General features: G+C 42.0%; 1 protein-coding gene across 2 annotated transcripts in view; it reads left to right on the forward strand.

Moving 5' to 3' along the window:
• The window catches only part of HMCN1 (hemicentin 1), a 453341-nt gene that overhangs the window by 398953 nt on the left and 34239 nt on the right, over positions 1-20149 (forward strand). For both annotated transcript variants that reach the window (XM_060197833.1, XM_060197834.1), the window contains exons 92-100: positions 1156-1326; positions 1477-1647; positions 4059-4208; positions 4488-4625; positions 6591-6712; positions 7654-7891; positions 13264-13326; positions 15289-15408; positions 17187-17321. In XM_060197833.1, coding sequence (XP_060053816.1) covers positions 1156-1326; positions 1477-1647; positions 4059-4208; positions 4488-4625; positions 6591-6712; positions 7654-7891; positions 13264-13326; positions 15289-15408; positions 17187-17321 — 1308 coding nt within the window. The remainder of the gene's footprint in view (positions 1-1155; positions 1327-1476; positions 1648-4058; positions 4209-4487; positions 4626-6590; positions 6713-7653; positions 7892-13263; positions 13327-15288; positions 15409-17186; positions 17322-20149) is intronic.

Here is a 20149-nt window from a genome sequence, read left to right on the forward strand (position 1 = left end):
GGTGTCACAGGACCAACAACCGGGAAGTCCTGGGTTCTATACCCAGCACCACATATGCCACAGTGGTGGTGCCCTTTCTCTTTTTCACTCTGTCACCAATAGATGAATATTTGGGGATAGCAAAATAGTTCACCCAGATTGTGCACCTGCTATGTCATGCATGAGGCCTAGATTCAAACCTAACCGTAGTCACATTAAAGGGAACTTCCTTGCTCTGGTCTCTTTCCTTCTCTCTGTCTCTGTGTCTCTCTCCTGAATTTGAAAAGGCCAATCCAGATTGGTGAACCACTGGAAATGACAAAATAAATAAATAAATAATGAGTAAGTATTTTTAAAGTTACAGCATGCTTCTATTCTTTGCCTCTGTCTTTGGTTTAGGATATGAAAAATGTTTGTGTGGTAGCTGCTGTGTCTGTGTACCAATGTAATTTCATTGATTTAAATCAGAGGTGAGGAACCTTTCTTTTCATGCCAGGGGCCATATGTAACATTTATGCATATTTATAACATCCCTGGTGGGCCATACAAAATCATCAGCTTAAAAATCAACACTGATGTTGCTATCATAAAATCTCCAGGTGCCTTGGCAGGGCCAGACCAAGTGATTTCATGGGCCATGTATGGAGAGCTGGGTCTTACTTGCTCCACTCCATATAAGACTAACTGTGGAGCTGGAGGAAGAATACATCTCTACACGCAAACTGTTGAGGACCTCAACCCTTGCAGCAGCTGAAAGCACTGTATCCGAATTGTTACTACCTTGACTCATTAAGAGCAGAGGTGGTTCAGTGGTAGAACTCTACAGGACTTGGATTTATGAGCTCCCAAGTTCAATTCCTATGTGCCAGAATTATGCTCTGGTTCTTTTCTTTCTCACCTTCTCAGGATTAATTAAATACTATTTTCAAGAAGCTCAAAGCCTTGATTTTCTTTCGCTCCAGAACTATAGCTCAATGAATGTTCAATGCAATTTCATAATCACTAGAATGTAGCTCTAGTTTCTGGTCAAAACAGCTACCAGAAGATGTCTCATTTGCCTTTATAAGTTTCCTGTGTCTACATTCAGATGTTCCTTTCCACTCCTGGGGAGAATTTGCTCACAGTTCTTGCAGGAATACCATTGGTTAGCTTCTCTCCCATGGTTCTGTATCATAGCTCATGGGAACTGGAGTCCTTGGAGTGACTGGGGGATGTGCAGTCACACGTGCGGTGGAGGGCAGATGCGGCGTTACCGGGCATGTGACAACCCTCGTCCCTCCAACGGAGGAAGAGCTTGTGGGGGATCTGATTCCCAGATCCAGAGATGCAACACAGACCTGTGTCCTGGTGAGTTCCCCATCTCAACTGTAGAACAAACAAAGCCTTTCATCCAATACTCACAGCAGCCCTACCCTTCCAGATCTTTCCTAGACAGGGTCTCCTAAGGGTAGCTTGTAAAGCCGATTTGTTGCACTGACCATCCGTTCCTGTTCACAGTGGATGGAAGTTGGGGCAGCTGGCACAGTTGGAGCCACTGTTCTGTCTCTTGTGGAGGAGGTGAGAAGACCCGAAGGCGGCTTTGCAATGATCCGGTACCCTCCCAAAGTGGGCGCCCCTGTGCAGGAGACGCCACACAGATCTCCAGGTGCAATCTACAAGCATGTCCAGGTACACAACTAAGGGAAGCTCTGACTGAACTATTGATAGCACATTTACATCCTCTCTTCAGATTAAAGGGTGGCCACAAATTTAAAAGCAGTGCCAAAGCTGGGCAGATGCATTGTGGGAAAGTGCTCAGTCCTAGTAGGAGCAGCTCCACACTGGGATTAGAACTCCTTGGCAAGGCTAGACTAGAGTCAACATAGTACCATGCTTATCAGGGATGACTCAGAGAACCTTGTCAGTTAGTGGGCCTTCTGCACCCCTTTTCCCACTGCCTAGGATAAAACTTAGTACTGAAATGCTCTGCCAGTGGCCTTACCTTGTGGCTCTATAACTGTCACTCCCTGAACTCTGCTTCTTTTGGCTCCCATGTGACAAGTCCTTCAGGAAGGTAATACATGCTCACTTCTCAACCTGGAACTATGCCTTCCCAGCTTAGTTGAGACCTAAACTTTATTTAGATCTCCATGTCACTTTTCAGACTTTCCTGAGTAGGACATGTTTTATATGTTAGTATAGTTCAATTGTAAATTTAATAGTGAAATTCTAATTATTGTTCATCTCCTCTAATCAGAGAGACCCTGTGTCTTTTTCTTTTCATTGTACCATTAATAATTTGAGTAAATGAATATAGTCCAGAGCTGAAGACTGTATCAATGCAAGATGTTTGCTTAAAAAAAAAAAAGAAAAAGACCCCACCTGCAGGGAAGTCGCTTCACAAGCGGTGAAGCAGGTCTGCAGGTGTCTTTCTCTCCACCTCTCTGTCTTCCCTTCTTCTCTCCATATTTCTCCGTCCTATCCAGAAAGAAAAAAGAAAAAAGAGAAAAAAAATTGGGGGTTAGGCGGTGGTGCAGTGGGTTGGGCGCATGTGGCACAGAGCACAGGGACAGGCGTAAGGATCCCGGTTCGAGCCCCCGGCTCCCCACCTGCAGGGGAGTCGCTTCACAGGTAGTGAAGCAGGTCTGCAGGTGTCTATCTTTCTCTCCCCCTCTCTGTCTTCCCCTCCTCTCTCCATTTCTCTCTGTCCTATCCAACAACGAACAACATCAACAATGGCAATAATAATAACCACAACGAGGCTACACCAACAAGGGCAACAAAAAGGGGGAAAAATGGCCTCCAGGAGCGGTGGATTCATGGTGCAGGCACCAAGCCCAGCAATAACCCTGGAGGGGGGGGGAGAGAAGAAGTTAAAAAAAAGGTTTGCTCTCACTAATAAAGTGATGCACATTTAAATGGTGAAATACGACACTTACTGAATTTCCCAAGACTGAGCACATTGTCTTACTCTCTGGCCTTTAATACAAGATGACAATATCTAAAATGCCTGGTGATTGCTTTAAAGTTAATGCAAGTTAAAGGCCTTAAGTAACAAATATTTATGAATTTCACTGCCAGACTCTCGTCATTGAGTTTCTCTCATTGGAGAAGCATGTGATTCATTTCAAATATGCTTATTAACCACTAAGCCTATGTTAGTAGCCAGTAATTTCATTAAACAACTGAAAGAAGTCAAATTACTATAGAGTTTTTTTTTGTGATTGCTGTTTGTCAACACATATATCTCAGTCTAAATTTTGCAGTACTTCAGAAGTACCATCCCTTCTCAAATGTTTCCCAAGTTCACATTTTACAACATGTGTAATACGCAGGAATTGATAAGCCCTTGATCTGAAACCCAAGGCTGAACAGGCCCCTTTATATTCCACATTGACTAAAAGGCAAAGATTTATACAATCTAAAGAGAAACCAGAGTATATCCTCCACACTTATATGGACAGTAACTTGTTATAGGTAACAGATTTGTTTTCTTAGTCACCTCCCCTCTCTCCTTTATGTTCTCGCAAAAGAAGCAAGAGATAAGAGAACAGGGTTCTCATCCCACATCCCACCATGTCCCAGCCACACGATGATGGAAAGTCACTTGATATCACATCAGTTGACATCTCCGAACTTCATTTCCCAGATCTGCACATTGTGACTATATATACTACAGTCCAGTGTGGTTCTTAATAGGGTTAAAAAGCATTCACTCAGAAGGAGGGTTCACTGTAGTTTATGTCATACTCAATAAGCTCTCATCCTCAGCGTCAGTTTATCATCATCCACAAACACATGCTTTACTTTGGCTTTCAGTCTAGAGGCTGATTGTGTGCTTTGGATTGCGAGCTCATGCTCTGATTTGCCTAGAGGGAAAGCACCCAGATTTATGTGGGATGGTGGCTGTTGCGTGAGAGTAGACTGTTTTGAAAGCTTATTTATTCCACTCTTAAATTTAGATGTCCTATGATCTTTGAAATGTTTGCATGCAGATTTATAACATCTTTGAATTATTGGCTTTCTTTTCCCTCATGTAATGTTGATAAACTTGTTTCTTTATCCAAGAATGCTTTTTTTTTTTTTTCTTTCCTCAATAGGTGGGCCTCAGCGAGCCAGAGGGAGTGTTATTGGAAATATTAATGATGTTGAGTTTGGAATTGCTTTCCTTAATGCCACAATAACAGATAGTCCCACCTCTGATACTAGAATAATTCACGCCCAGATTACCAATGTGCCTCGAAGTCTTGGTGAGTCTTCTTGCTTATACCAGTGATTAATAAACTTTTCTTTTAAGTTCTGTATTGTTCTTGTTCTTACTATTTACATTTAAAGTTTCTAGAGGACGTTCCAGCTAAAGATCTATAGTAGTTCTTAGTTCTGGGTATATATGAACTACTAATAATTTTTGCTTTGTTATTACAGGTTACTTAGGAGTCATTCTTATGAATAATGTACTGTAGGGAAAGTAAAAACATTGGACTGTAAATATTTTGCTGGTTTACTATACTTCTCCCTTTTAAATTTAGGTCCAACAATGAGAAAAATTGTTTCTATTCTGAATCCGATTTATTGGACAACAGCAAAGGAAATAGGAGAAGCAGTCAATGGTTTTACACTTGCCAATGCAGTCTTCAAGAGAGAAACCCAAGTGGAGTTTGCAACTGGTTAGTGCCAGCTAAACTGAATGTTCCGTAGCTGTGAAAACTGCGATTGCCTCGCACAGGACTTGCATGCCTGATACGCCCAAAGCCCCCAACTTCAGTTCCCCAGAACTGCCAGAGCTAAGCTGTGGCCTAGACTCTCTCATTCCCCACACCCCTTTTATAATAATAGATAAATACTTAGGATAGAAGAGATACTCAGTGGGTAGGGTCCGTGACCTGCACACAGATAGACTAAGTTTAATCCCTGGCACCACATGGCAGGTGCTGTGGTACTGGAGGAAACTCTAGCCCTCTTCTCTCCCCGTCTCACTTTCTCTTTCTCCTTCTCCTTCTCTCCAAATGAAAAAGATGGTCCATATTGACTGCGGAGATAGCATGATGGTTATGTATAAGACCTGAGGCTCTTCTTCTTCTTCTAGCGTTGAGGTCCCAGGTTTGATCTCTAGCACCACCATAAGCCAGAATTGAGAAGTGCTGTGGTCTATTTAAAAAAAAAAAAAAAAAGTGGTCCAGAGTTCTGAAATCACATATGTGCAAGTCCCCCACCACTAAATTAAAAATGCAGTTGCCTGAAACCCAAGAAGTCCCAGGTTCAATCCCTGGCAGTGCTCTCATCTTCTTCTCTTTTTCCCTCTGTCTATCTGTCTCTCTGTCTCTCTGACCAAATAATGAATAACTCTTTTTTTAAAAAAAAAGTTAAAAAATACAGTTGCCTTAAAATTGAGTCCTCATGGGGCTGGAAAATAGCTCACACAGTAGAGCGCACCACTTTTACCATGAGCAAAGTCTTGGGTTTCAGCTCATGGCTACCACATAGGAATATCATGCAAGAGAAACTTCACAAGCAATGGAAAGGTATTGTGGTGAATCTCTTTCTCTCTCTTTCCCTCTCTGTCTCTCACCATCTATCTTGAAAAAGAAAGGAAGGGAGGGAAGGAAGGTAGGCAGGAAGGCAGGCAGGGAGGAAGGAAGGGAGGGAGGAGTCTGCCCAGTGTGTTAGAATCAAGTAAGAATAAAGCTGGCAACAATAACATAAAGAGTGGCTATGAACAAAATGTCTTTTATGTTCCTGCAGATAATAGTTTTGGTTTGTGATACCATCTTACCATAAATGACATTAAAAAGCAATTTTATATTTTCCTATAAACTTTTATTGACTTGGGTCTGTAACAGGCCATGTGTTTTCAAACAGCAAAGTGATTTTTATACTCCCTGCTTTTCCCCATCTTTTCTCTTTAAATCCTGAGAGAGGTTTCAAGACCAAAAGGAAAAGGAGTCACTGCTACTAATGAAAGTCTTTTTCCTTTGAAGTAGAAATTCAGTTAGGATACCTTCTAGGAATTCTTTATCTAAAAGACAGGGATAAAAACCAGCACAACCAAAAACTGTTTTAGACTTAGTTAAGACTGAGGCTAAAGGCATATTAGCAACTCATAGACCTTTCTCAAGTGTGGGAAGATGTTTATAGAGGTACAGTGTATACCTCCATTTCAAGTCTCTCCAGAGGAAGTCAGCCTGGTGGCCATAGTCCTATAAGGAAGAAGGGCTGCAGGCACGCATGCCTGCCACCGTCGTGAATGACGCACAAGTGCTCTTTGCACAACCAGGCTCTATTCAGATGCCCTTCAGCTGCTTATTGAAGCACCAGAAAGAACACAGCCCTGTGGCCATAAGCTCTGTGACCACAGTGTAGCTCTTCTCTTTGAATTCTCTTATGGTCTGTGTGTATGCAAGTTTGGGAGCTGGAGTAACACGGCTGAATTGGTATGTTAGGTAAGTCAACTCTAGCTTGCCAAAGAAATGTTTTTGTACATTTTTTATTAGTGGTTGATAAGACTATATAGGTTGCAGGTATGCATCATTGTACACCAGCATCTGTATCTTCTGTTACGTTCAGCTCTGAAACACAAGCTATGCTGTCACTTGCTATTAAAATGAATGTATCACAATTTTTACAACCCCCAGGTGAGATCTTGCGCATGACGCACGTGGCCCGAGGTTTAGATTCTGATGGGGTTTTGCTGCTGGATATTGTCGTGAATGGTTATGTCCTGCAGCTGCAGTCACCTGCTGACGTCACCATCAAGGTACAGTGTCAGCATGGCTTGTCCTCAGTTTGTCCTGGAAAGATGGGAAGAGTATAATCCATAGTGCTGTGCCCCTCCCCAAGAAGGAAGGAAGGTAGAGGAGGGAAGTACTTGTGTTAATTTCCTTTCCCCTTGTTCCCTCTGGTGAGTTAGTGGCTAAGCTACAGAGGTTAGAAATACTGACAATGGCAAAATACTTACCTAGCAGGAGCTGGGTGGAAGCGCAGCGGGTTAAATGCAGGTGGTGCAAAGCGCAAGGACTGGCATAAGGATCCCGATTCGAGCCCTCGGCTCCCCACCTGCAGGGGAGTCGCTTCACAGGCGGTGAAGCAGGTCTGCAGGTGTCTATCTTTCTCTCCCCTCTCTGTCTTCCCCTCCTCTCTCCATTTCTCTCTGTCCTGTCCAACAACGACGACATCAATAACAATAAGAAAACAAGGGCAACAAAAGGGAATAAATAAATAAATATTTTTTAAAAACTTACCTGGCAGGGGTGATACCATGATCACAAATCATCAGGGACAAGTCTTCCCAAAGACTTCATAGTTTTTCTTACTTGCTTTATTATTGCTGAAATTGCTGCTGCATAGACTTAAGGCATTTGTTTTATTTCCTCCAAAGAGAATTGCAGCTCTTATATAAGTATGTAGAAGTAACTCAGAAGCTAAAGATTGATAGCAGTCACCATGTCACATCTTTTCTTTGACCTACAATTCTGGGGTCCTTATTAAACAAAGTCTTGTGACAGTAAAGTTGTGAAACAAGTGCAGTAACCATTAAAAAAATAAAAGAAGAAAGAAAGAAAAAACTTCCAACTAATCTTGAACATGATTGGGCAATTAAACTTTATTCGAAATGCTGTATTTTTAGCCCATAAGCTTCTTTTCTCCTTTGTCTCAAAAAAAAAAAAATGCAATGAGACATCACATTGCCCTCCTCAGGATTACACAGAAGACTACATTCAGACGGGTCCTGGGCAGCTGTATGCCCACTCCACGCGGCTGTTCACTGTGGACGGGCTCAGTGTCCCTTACACCTGGAACCACACCGTGTCCTACGATGCAGCTCGGGGCCGCATGCCCTTTTTGGTGGAAACACTTCAGGCCTCCTCGGTGGAATCAGCCTACAACCAGATAGAAGAAACACTGGGTTTTAAGATCCGTGCTTCAATTTCCAAAGGTAATTTGAAGGAAGGAAGGTCCAGATTTTCTGCTACACAACTTCCCTAGACAGGTGAAAAGAATTACGATCTAGCTGTTCAAAGTGAGCATAGAGAAGTACCAGCCAGTGTGGGGGTAGATAACATAATGGTTATGCAAAGAGACTCTCATGCCTGAGGCTCCAAAGTCTCAGGTTCAGTCCCCTGCACAAGCCACAGCTGAGCAGTACTCTTATAAAAAATAAAAATTTAAAAAAAGAGGGAGTCAGGCAGTAGCGCAGCAGGTTAAGCAATGGTGGCACAAAGCGCAAGGACCAGTGTAAGGATCCAGGTTCCTGGCTCCCCACCTGCAGGGGAGTCGCTTCACAAGCATTGAAGCAGGTCTGCAGGTGTCTATCTTTCTCTCCCCCTCTCTATCCTCCTCTCCACTCCATTTCTCTCTGTCCTATCCAACAACGACGACATCAATAACAACAACAATAAAACTACAACAATAAAACAAGGGCAACAAAAGGGAATAAATTAAATAAATAAATAAATATTAAAAAGAGAGAGAGAAGTATCAGCCACACACACCAATGCAGGGTGTTTCACATGTGTTGTCTGTACTTTATTGTAGGTAGACCTATACTAGTATAGATCCATTTGGGATAGTATTACAGAAATGCTTCTTCATACAGAATAGAGGATTCTGAGAATTCTTAGTGTTCTAGTCTATATGTCCAGGGAGATTTAAAAATACTTACTATATCAGAAGTTTGGGGCCAGGGGAATAAGCTCCATTCAATTTAGTTCTGAATTTTACATTTGCCATGGAATTTTCTAGCAGATGATACATGATATTTACTTTAAATTAAAACTATCTTAATTTTCAAACCATTTAAATGAAGTGTCAGATTTAAAGGTTTTTTTTTTTTTAAATCCTCATAGTTGATCTGTCTGTGCAGTTTCTATATATTCTACATGTGAGTGAAACCATGCAATGTTTGCTTCTTTCTGCCTGGTCAAGAGTTTTTTTTTTTTTTAATTTTTAGTACCTGAAACATAATATAGAGGTGTTTCTTTTGTGTTTATTTTTTATTAGTGACTTAATAATGATTGACAAGATTGTAGGAGAAGGGGGTACAATTCCATACAATTCTCACTGCCGGAGTTCCATATCCCCTCCCCTCCATTGGAAATTTCCCTATTCTTTATCCCTCTGGGGATATGGACCGAAGATCTTTATGGGGAACAGAAGGTGGAAGATCTGGCTTCTGTACTTGTTTCTCTGCTTAATATGAACATTTGCAAGTTGATCCACATACACACCCCCACTCTGTTTCTATCTTTTCCTAGTGGGGGAGGACTCTGGGAAGGTGGGGTCCCAGGACACACTGGACACATTGGTGAGGTCATCTGCCCAGGGAAGTCAGGTTGGTGTCACGGAAGCATCTGCTACTTGATAGTTGAAAAGCATTAAGATATAAAGCAGAACAATTTGTGTAATAATCGAGAACCTAAAGGTAAAAGTATATCAGATGAAATGGGGGGGGGGGGTTATGCTGGAAGGACCGAGGAAGTCTATTTTGGGTATATTCCAAGGGGCCCATGGCTTTAGTAATTTTTCACTGAGCCCAACAGCTAACATGCAGGTAAGCTAGGAGTATTGTTTGGGAAGATGGTGTTAGAGTTTAGGATAGGATTCTTTATCCCTCTGGGGGATAAAGGTGAACCAAAGATCTATATGTGATGCAGAAGGTGGGAAGGTCTGGCTTCTGTAATTGCTTCTCCGCTGAACATGGACGTTGACAGGTTGATCCAGACCCCCAGCCTATTTTTATCAAAAGCCCTAGTGAGGTAGGGCTCTGGGGAGGTGGAGTTCCAGCAACATTGGTAAGGTTCTTAACTTAAATGAATCCAAAGGCATTTCCATATTTTGAAAAGCAGTTTTTTTACAGCTGTATATAGCCACAATCAGGATTCCACTGTCCTTTCTATTCCTGGAAATGGAAATTTATGAACTGTTTCTCACTCTCCAAGAAGAGTTCTTCAGCCCTTGATCCCAAGAATCTTCTCTCCTGTGTTGTTCCCAGATGTATCTAGACCCTAATATTTCCTTCTCAGTCATAAGCGACAACCAGGTTCCATATTCTGTGGGGCTGGGTGCATGGAGATGCTTAGAGACACTCTTTCCTTATTGCCTCCCCTCACACTGGTCTATAGCATTGTACATCCATCTGTGTAGTCACTGGCTATATTTTCCCCCCTTTTGTTGCCCTTGTTGTTTTATCGTTGTTGTGGTTGTTATTATTATTGTTGCCATTGATGTCATTGTTGTTGGATAGGACGGAGAAGGAAATATCAGGGTCTAGATACATCTGTTGGTGTCGCTGTTGTTAGGACAGAAAGAAATGGAGAACGAGGGGAAGACAGGGGGAGAGAAAAAGAGACACCTGCACACCTGCTTTACCGCCTGTGAAGCGACTCCCCTGCAGGTGGGAGCCAGAGGCTCGAACGGGGACCTTTACACAAGTGCTTGCGCTTTGTGCCACCTGCACTTAACCCGTTGCGCTACCGCCTGACTCCCGCTTAATTTATTTTTTACCAGTTGGAGGTCACACACATGATTTTAGCACTCTAGAGTTAATTTTATTACCCATCCCCCACCCCTTCTGGCAAACACTACTTAGTTCTTATAGTCTAAGAGTTCGTTTTTGTTTTGTTTTTGTTCATTTGTTTGGTTTCTTATCTACCACAATGAGTGAAATCGTATTTTCGGTGTTTTTCTTTCTCCACCGGGCTCCTTTCACTCAGCATAATACCCATTAGTCCATCTGTGTCATTACATATAGCAGGTTTTCATCTCTTCTTGTAGTTGAATGTATATTCCACTTGTGTGTGTGTAGATCAGATCTAGATCTCTCGTTCATTCACCTGTCAGTAGTCATTTAGGTTGTTTCCAGTGCTTGACTATTATAGTGAATAGTGCTGCACTGACCACGGGGGTACAGATATGCAATTACTGTTTTTCATGTTATTCATATAACAGTGGAATCGCTGAATCATAGTGTAATTCTATTTTTAATTTGTTTTGCTACCTGGGTTATCATTGGATCTTTATACTTCTATTACCAGGGGACCTTTCTTTTCTCTTTCTTTCTTTCTTTCTTTCTTTTTCTAGCTTAGACATAAGGAAAGGGATAAAGAGGAAGTAAGAGAAAGAGAGAAAATAAGAAACACCAACCACAGTGTCTACCATTCATGAAACTTCCCCTGTGCACATGCTCCCTTATGGTGTCCAGGGGCTCAGTCCTGGTTATTTTTGCATGGCTAAGTGTGCAGTCAACTAAGTAAGTTATTTCCCATGCCCCTTCTTTTTTATCTTTATTTTTATTTTTTTCCTTTTGAGGAAATCTCCATACTGCTTTCCATAGAGGCATCACCAGTTTACATTCCTATCAGTAGTAGACTTCTCCCGTTTCCCTTTTCACCTCTTCACCAGCCCTTGCTATTTCTTCTCCATTTTCTGTAACAGCGATCCTCACAGTTCCTAAATGTTATGATGTTTGTTTGGGTTTACATTTCCCTAGTAATAGGAAATGATGTACATCTTCTTATGTGTCTGTTGGCCAGCTGTCTGTCTCCTCTAGAGACAGACATTATCTAATAATAAACTTAAATAATGTATGACTAGAGGAATTAAAACCATTTTTGAAAAGTTATATATGCTTTCTACCCAAACATGAAAATCTTCTAAGCCTGAAAATATCTGAACGTTTTTAGTAAGGCTGGAGAATTTGGATCACACAGTAGAAGGAAACACACTGTATGGCATGTAAAACCCCTTATGTGCTTATACAGTGTGACTCTGTAGATCCTATCTGATCTGTGCACCTCTTTTATGTTATGGTTGATGTGTGAATTACAGTTGTGTACCTAGAGTTGGTATTTTGAGTGACCACCAGGGGGCAGGCTTGCATTCTTGGTAGGCCAACCAGTATGTTCTTTGTGGGTGTGTGAGGTCTAAACTGGGGCTGTAGCTACAATGCAGTCACATCACCAAGAGAGCTGGATGAAAAGTCCAGATTTCTAGGCACAAATGTTTTGGGTTAACTAGTTTAAGGTAGGGCCTAGGAGTCTGAATTTTAACACAGCCCGCTACATTACTCTACCATATTTGGTTTTTGTGAACTAAAAGGAAAGTCACCTGTATAAGTATCAGTGAGCAAACTTATATCCTGTATTTAAACGGCCTTATTTTTAAATGTAATTATAAAATACATTGGTACTTTATAACTTAATCAGAAAGATGTCAGAAATAAGAAACATAAATGCATTTATTTACTTTTAGTTAGGGACAGAGAGGCGGAGAGAGACCATAGCACCAAATGCTACAGGTGTCAGGTTTAGGCCAGGATAGCCAGCATGGCGAGGCTGCACACTATCCAACTGAGCATTTCATTGATCGATTAACATAAATGTAATAACCAAAACATTTTTAATATTTATTTATTTATTCCCTTTTGTTGCCCTTGTTTTTTTTTTTTTAATGTTGTCGTTGTTGTTGAATAGGACAGAGGGAAATGGAGAGAGGAGGGGAAGACAGAGAGAGGGAGAGAAAGACAGACACCTGCAGACCTGCTTCACCGTTTGTGAAGTGACTCCCCTGCAGGTGGGGAGCCGGGGGCTTGAACCAGGATGCTTACGCTGGTCCTTGTGCTTTGCACCACCTGCGCTTAACCTGCTGTGCTACCGCCTGACTCCCCCGAAAACAATTTTTTAAGACATCCTTTTGGTGGGCTGGAATAGCTCACCAGGAAGCATGTATGTGATCCAGGTTGGAGTCCAGGCATTGTATAGGATACCATGGCAGAAGCGGTTTGGGTGCTGTATGTGTGTGTGTGTGTGTGTGTGTGTGTGTGTGTGTATACATTTATCTATTAATAAAATTAACTCTAGAGTGCTAAAATCATGTGTGTGACCTCCAACTGGTAAAAAATAAATTAAGCGGGAGTCAGGCGGTAGCGCAACGGGTTAAGTGCAGGTGGCACAAAGCGCAAGCACTTGTGTAAAGGTCCCCGTTCGAGCCTCTGGCTCCCACCTGCAGGGGAGTCGCTTCACAGGCGGTGAAGCAGGTCTGCAGGTGTCTCTTTTTCTCTCCCCCTCTCTGTCTTCCCCTCCTCTCTCCATTTCTCTCTGTCCTATCTAACAACAGCGACATCAACAACAACAATAACTACAACAAAGGAAAACAACAAGGGCAACAAAAAGGGAAAAATAAATATAAATAAATATTTTTAAAAATATATTTATAGTGGACCTAATATGTACCAAGCATGATTCTGTGGGTTGGAAAATCCCTTATAAACAGGTGACAAACCAGTTGATTTTGCTTTTCTCTCTGTAACAGGTGATCACAGTAATCAGTGTCCCTCCGGATTCACCTTAGACCCACTTGGACCCTTTTGTGCTGGTAAGTGTAAGGAATACATAACACATTTTTATCTTTGTGAAAATGTCTATAAAGGATACCATTTCCACTGGGAAATAAGAAATTGTACCCACATACCAACAACTGTACTGTAAGCCATCCACCCCCTTTTTAGACTATTGGCGCCATTTACATAATAAAATGACTTGAGGAGTGTGAAAGAAAAAAGGATGCTATTCCATAGGCATCTGTCATCATTTTGCTGGATGTATAAACATCATAATGGTTCTTTAGATGTTCCATTTTATAGGTGAGGAAACTGAGACAGAGACATCCAGAAGACTAAGATCACTCAGCTTTCAAGGATGGAGCCAGATTTGAATACAAAACAGATACAAAATCCCCCCACAGTTTTGGCTTCAGCCACAATTAACAGTGTCATGCATGGTGTTCAAGTTTATGGGTGGTCTGAGCACAGAGATGCAACAGCTCAGTAGGTCCTTGATCCCCTTGAAAGTGAAACATCTCTTAAGTCTAAACATGGGGGCGGGGGTGAGATAGTGGGCTGAGGACAAGTGACTATCCCAGCCTGTCCTAGCCAAGTTCCAGTATAAAGTCACAACAATAACCAGATACATAAATGCTTGGAGGAGCTCAGGCACCCTCTCCCCAGAGACAGTGTCATGTAGTACAACTGCACTGCCCGAGTTCAAATCCCAGCTATGCCAGTGATGACTGGCTGACTTTGAGCCACTGGCTTAACCTCATCTTCCCTCTGTTTTATCATGTAAAATTAGGGTCCTGATTTAAAAGAAAATAAATAAATAAAAGAAAAACACAGTCTCCTGGGAAGTTTACTGAGGAGTAAGTTACAGTCTGTATAAAGCATTTAAATCACAGTAAATGACTGATATGGATGCATAATTCCTTTCATATAACCTGCACTCATATTTCCCTGTTGTCTGATGACAAATAGAGCAACTGCTGCTGCCCCTCCCCCAGCCCCCACTGGCTAAGCAGAACAGCACCAGGGGGCATCCTTTGAGATAAGAGCTGTTAAGGCTTGCACTAGGGGGAGGGGCAATTCCTGCCCTAGACAAGTTCCGTGTTCCTCCTTTGCCTAGTGGCTTTGTGTCAAAGTAACTCATTGGTTTTGACACATTACTGTGAAAGTTCTTTCATCTTGTCCTGCTCCCTTTGAAATGAAAATGTAACTATGATGTAACCATATTGAAAGATGCTATTTAAAAGATGCTTGCACTCTTCCTTTGTTTGGGGCAGAGAACTTTCTGAAGAGATTTCGGTTCTCCCGCCCACTAGTGATAATAAAACTCTCTTTTCACCATAATTTCAGTTTAAGCTTCGTGTTTGGGCATGATTCTGCAATATGACCATTACATCTTCATTATCATCGTTGGTGCTTCAGAGTTAATCTAAGCATCTCCTCACTATTAAGGATAATTTTGAGGTTCCCAAATTAACTTTTATATAGTGTTTCCATTTTGTGGCACTTTAAGCATTTTATCTATTTATTTATTTATTTATTTATTTTTGCCTCCAAGGTTATCACTGGGGCTCGGTGCCAGCACTACGAATCCACTGCTCCTGGAGACTATTTTTCCCATTTTGTTGCCCTTGTGTTTGTTATTGTTATTGTTGTTATAGCTATTGTTGTTGTTGTTGGATAAGACAGAGAAATGGAGAGAGGAGGGGAAGACAGAGAGAGAGAGAGAAAGATAAAAACCTGCAGACCTGCTTCATCGCTTGTGAAGCGACTCCCCTGTAGGTGGGGAGCCCGGGGCTCGAACCAGGATCCTTGTGCCGGTCGGTCCTTGTGCTTTACGCCATGTGCACTTAATCTGCTGCACTACCGCCCAGCCCCCAACATTGTATCTTTAATTCTGCTCCTTAAATTCCTTGAGCAGTTATTTTCTCTAAACTTTCACAACTCCGAGGAAGTAGGACATTTACATACTAAATGGGCATTTCTCCTACTTCTTTCAGATGAAGATGAATGCACAGCAGGGAACCCCTGCTCCCACATCTGCCACAATGGCATGGGCACCTACTCCTGCTCCTGTCCCAGAGGTCTTACCATCGCAGCTGACGGGAGAACCTGTCAAGGTAATGACCAAAGTAACAGACATGGCCAATACCATCTCTCCTTTCTTAATGTTTCTGCCCATGTCTTGACAGTCAATTTAAAAAAGCTCTTTATTCAGTTGGAAAAGTAAGTAAGATTCACTTGTGGCTAGAAGGTAGAGCACAGAACTTGTAAGTTTGAAGCCCTGGGTTCAAACTTCCAGCCCCACGTGCTGTAATAGTACTCTGCTTCTGTTTGTTTATGAGAGAGAGAAAGAGAACTTGAGAGAGGAAGGGAGATAGAAAGGAAAAGAGAGGGGCTGGATGGTGGCACACCTGGTTGGGCGCACATGTTACAGCGCATAAGGACCTGGGTTTGATCCCGGTCCCCACCTGCAGGGGGAAAGCTTTGCAAGTGGTGAAGCAGTACTGCAGGTGTCTCTCTGTCTCTCTCCCTCTCAGTCACCCCCTCCCCTCTTGATTCCTGGCTGTCTCTATCTAATAAATAAATAAAGATAATTAAAAAGGAAAAGAGATACCTACAGCACTGCTTCATGAAGCTTATTCCCATAAGTGAGAACTGGGGGGCTTAAACCTGGGTCCTTGTGCATTGTAGCATATGTGCTCAACCAGGTAACCACCACCCAGCCCTGGTGGTTCTCTGTCTTTTCTTTATTTCTCTTCTCTTCCATCTTATTTCCTTTTTTCTCTCTTCTCTTCTCTTCTCTTCTCTTCTCTTCTCTTCTCTTCTCTCTCTCCTCTTCATTTCCTCACCCCACCTCACCTTTCCTCTCTTTTCTTCTCTCCCTCCCTCTCTCTCTCTCTCTCTCTCTCTCATATAACATAAATAACTAAAACTGAGATTTATTCAGTCCCCATAATAAAATGAGGAGAGACAGGACAAGTACCATATTCTTCCAATTACAAAATTAAGGAATTGAGAGGATATATAAAAAAAAAAAAACTTTAAGTAAGTTGTATAGTCCTAGTTGCACTTTGAGAACATTTTTTAAAAATTCACTTTTTCTTTTTGGCTGCATTAATTTCCAAGTTAGAACTGTGTAAGAAAAAAGGAAAGGAAAGGCATTCTCCTTCTGTTCCTAAAGAGGTCTCCTGAATGCAAAAGAGAAAGGAATGAGAGTGAAGGCAAGGAGAGGAATAACTGTGGACTGCCCATCATTGCTGTTCCTAATGTCAAAGTAGTGCTCAGGGGCTGTCATCCTCATTTGACAGACAAGTGAACTCTCAAATAGAGAAGTATCCACTGTAAGTTATCTATGGATGGATCTGTAAGACAGGACACGATTCTGCTGTGATATAGTGCTCTTTCACCTCCCTGAAAACCTCAGCCAAAATATTCCACCATTTTGTGCTTGTCTGTTTTTTTTTTTACCTCCAGAGTTATTGCTGGGGCTCAGTGCCTCACTGCAAATTCACTGCTCCTGGAGGCCATTTTTTCCCATTTTTTTGCCCTTGTTGTCGTTATTGTTATTGTCACCATTAATGTTATTGTTGTTGGATAGGACAGAGAGAAATCGAGAAAGAAGGGGAGACAGAGAAGGTGAGAGAAAGATAGACACCTGCAAGCCTGTGAAGCGATCCCTCTGCAGGTGGGGAGCCTGGGCTCCAACCAGGATTCTTATGCAGGTCCTTGTGCTTCACGCCATGTGCCCTTAACCCGCTGTGCTACTGCCTATGCTTATCTATTTTTCAAGAATTATTTTTGGCTTCTTTTACTCCCACTTCACAGCAGGTGTTTAGGTTGGTTTTCTCCAACCCCTCTTCATCTTCATCTTCATTGGTTGACTTCACTGTTACAGATATTGATGAATGTGCTTTGGGAGGACACAGCTGCTATCCAGGTCAGGACTGTGACAACACCATTGGGTCCTACCGCTGTGTGGTCCGATGTGGAACTGGCTTTCGAAGAACCTCAGATGGACTGAGTTGTCAAGGTATGAAAACAGGACCTATTGTTTTTAATTCATTATACTAAGAAGTCACCCAACAAGCTCCCCCGCCTCCCACAGCTGCCTTTTAGTCCACAACTATCTGAAATAGCTATAGCACATTGGCTTTGAGTAACGTTTGCTTATTGTTTCTGAAAGAAGAGATTATACAGCATGATTTAATAAACTCTATTTCATAAAATTCCACTGTACAAGTCTACCAGAATGTTTATGGAAGGGCTTTTCTTAGGCTATGTTTTTAGAGTAGTGCTAGGTTCACAACAAAATTAAACAGAAAGTATGGAGAGTTCCCACTCCACACACACACACACACACACACACACACACACGCGCATAGCCTTACATTGGCACGTTTCTCTCTCTGTCCCCCAAAACCTGTAGTTAACATTAGAATTTCCTCTTGGTGAACATTCTATGCTATTTGACTAGTGAATAATGACCTATATACACCATTATGGTATTCTATAGTACAGAGTTTTTTGTTTTTTTTAAAAATATAGATCTTATTTATTTTTAGTGAAAGGGAGCACTCACCAGGTCTGGTTTATGGTGATTCTGTGCTGTGGGTACAGTGTAGTTTCACAGCTCTAAAAGTCCTCTGTGCTCTACCTTTTCTTTTATATATATATATATATTTTATATTTTTTCCCTTTTGTTGCCCTTGTTTTTTTTATTGTTGTTGTAGTTATTATTGTTGTTGTTATTGATGTCATCATTGTTAGATAGGATGGAGAGAGGAGGAGAAGACAGAGAGGGGGAGAGAAAGACAGACACCTGCAGACCAGCTTCACTGCCTTTGAAGCCACTCCCCTGCAGGTGGGGAGCCAGGGGCTCAAACCGAATCCTTACGACAGTCCTTGCTTTGAGCCACATGCCCTTAACCCACTGCACTACCACCCGACTCCCTGTGCTCCACCTTTTCTTTTTTTTTCCTTCAGTCGTATTTTTTTTTATTTATTTAATTATTTATTTAAGAAAGGAGACATTAACAAAACCTTAGGATAGGGGGGATCAGTTCCACACAGTTCCCACCACCAGGACTCCATATCCCATCCCCTCCCCGATAGCTTTCCCATTCTCTATCCTTCTGGGAGCATGGACCCAGGGTCATTATGGGTTGCAGAAGGTGGAAGGTCTGGCTTCTGTAATTGCTTCCCCACTGAACATGGGCGTTGACTGGTCGGTCCATACTCCCAGTCTGCCTCTCTCTTTCCCTAGTAGGGTGGTTCTCTGGGGAAGTGGAGCTCCAGGATACATTGGTGGGGTCATCAGTCCAGGGAAGTCTGATCTACATCCTGCTGGCCTCTGGAACCTGGTGGCTGAAAAGAGAGTTAACATACAAAGCCAAACAAATTTTTGAACAGTTATGGACCTAAAGGCTGGAATAGTGCAGATGAAGTGTTGGGGGGTACTCACTGCAGACTATTGTGTACTTCTGCTTTCAGGTATATATTTTGCCCTAGAGTATGGAGACGTGTGAACATATGCTCTATCTCAGGGTACCTGGTCTATATCTAGGTTTTGGGACTTTGTTAGGAAGTGAACCACCTGGAATGGGATTAGAGAATACTATGAAAGGAAACATCTCACCCGAGTGATGAAGCTGAAGGGTTGTCATTCCACACCTGAAGTCTCTGGACACAGTCTGAAGTGAAGCATGCTGGGGTGGCACTCGTTGCTTCGATTAGGTTGCGATCCTCAGATGCAATATTATTTGATATGAATTGAGAGAAGCATGCAGGAAAGTGGGCCCCACCCTAAGGTTCCAGGACTGGGGGGAATATAGTCTCTATAGTGGAAATGTGAGGTTCCTTATGTCTTAAGCTTCAAGAAGACAATGGATAATTATTGTTTTCATCACATTATTTGGTAATTGGGTTAACTTTGAAAAGTCCCTTTGTTAGGGTTTGCTGTATAATACCCAATATCTTGTGTATAGCTGTGCCACTGGTTGCTTCTGTTCTCCCTGGTCTAGGTTTTTGAGAGAATCAACATATCAAAGACTCAGCCTATGTGTTAAAAAGACTCAGTCTGTGTTTTAAAAAGTTCTAGACATGTGATCAATTTTTCCCCTCTGATATTAATTGAATAGTGGTTTATATGACTACACTTTAATAGGAGTGTACATAAACACCATTCCCACCACCAAAAGACTGTGTCCCATTCCACCCACCCACCCCCACCCTGGGAAGCAAAATGTCCACCCTCCCCCTCACCACAGGGTTTTTACTTTGGTGCTCATGCTCCACCTTTTCATCTGTCCCTATTCCAGTCTCTGTAAACCACTGGTCTGTTTATTGTCTCTGTGGTTTTGCCTTTTATAGAATATTTTATAGTTGGGACTATACCATAAAGTATGTAACCTTTGGGAGTCAGGCAGTAGTGCAGCAGGTTAAGTGCAAGTGGTGCAAAGCGGAAGGACTGGTGTAAGGATCCCGGTTCAAGCCCCCGACTCCCCACTTGCAGGGGGATCACTTCACAGGCAGTGAAGCAGGTCTGCAGGTGTCTTTATCTCCCCCTCTCTGTCTTGCTCTCCTCTCTTCATTTCTCTCTGTCCTATCCAACAATGACGACAACAATAATAACTACAACAATAAAAAAACAAGGGTAACAAAAGGGAATAAGTAAATAAATAAATATTTTTTAAAATAAAATAAAGCATCTTAAAAAAAAGTATGTAACCTTTTCAGATTGGCTTCTTTCATTTTGTGTTATATACTTAAGTTTCTTCTGTACTTTTTCATGACTTGCTATCTCATTTGACCACTAAATAATATTCCTTTGATGGACCACAGCCTATTGATCCACCCTCT

This window comes from Erinaceus europaeus, chromosome 9 (genome assembly GCF_950295315.1).
Source record: "Erinaceus europaeus chromosome 9, mEriEur2.1, whole genome shotgun sequence".
NCBI classification, from domain to species: domain Eukaryota; kingdom Metazoa; phylum Chordata; class Mammalia; order Eulipotyphla; family Erinaceidae; genus Erinaceus; species Erinaceus europaeus.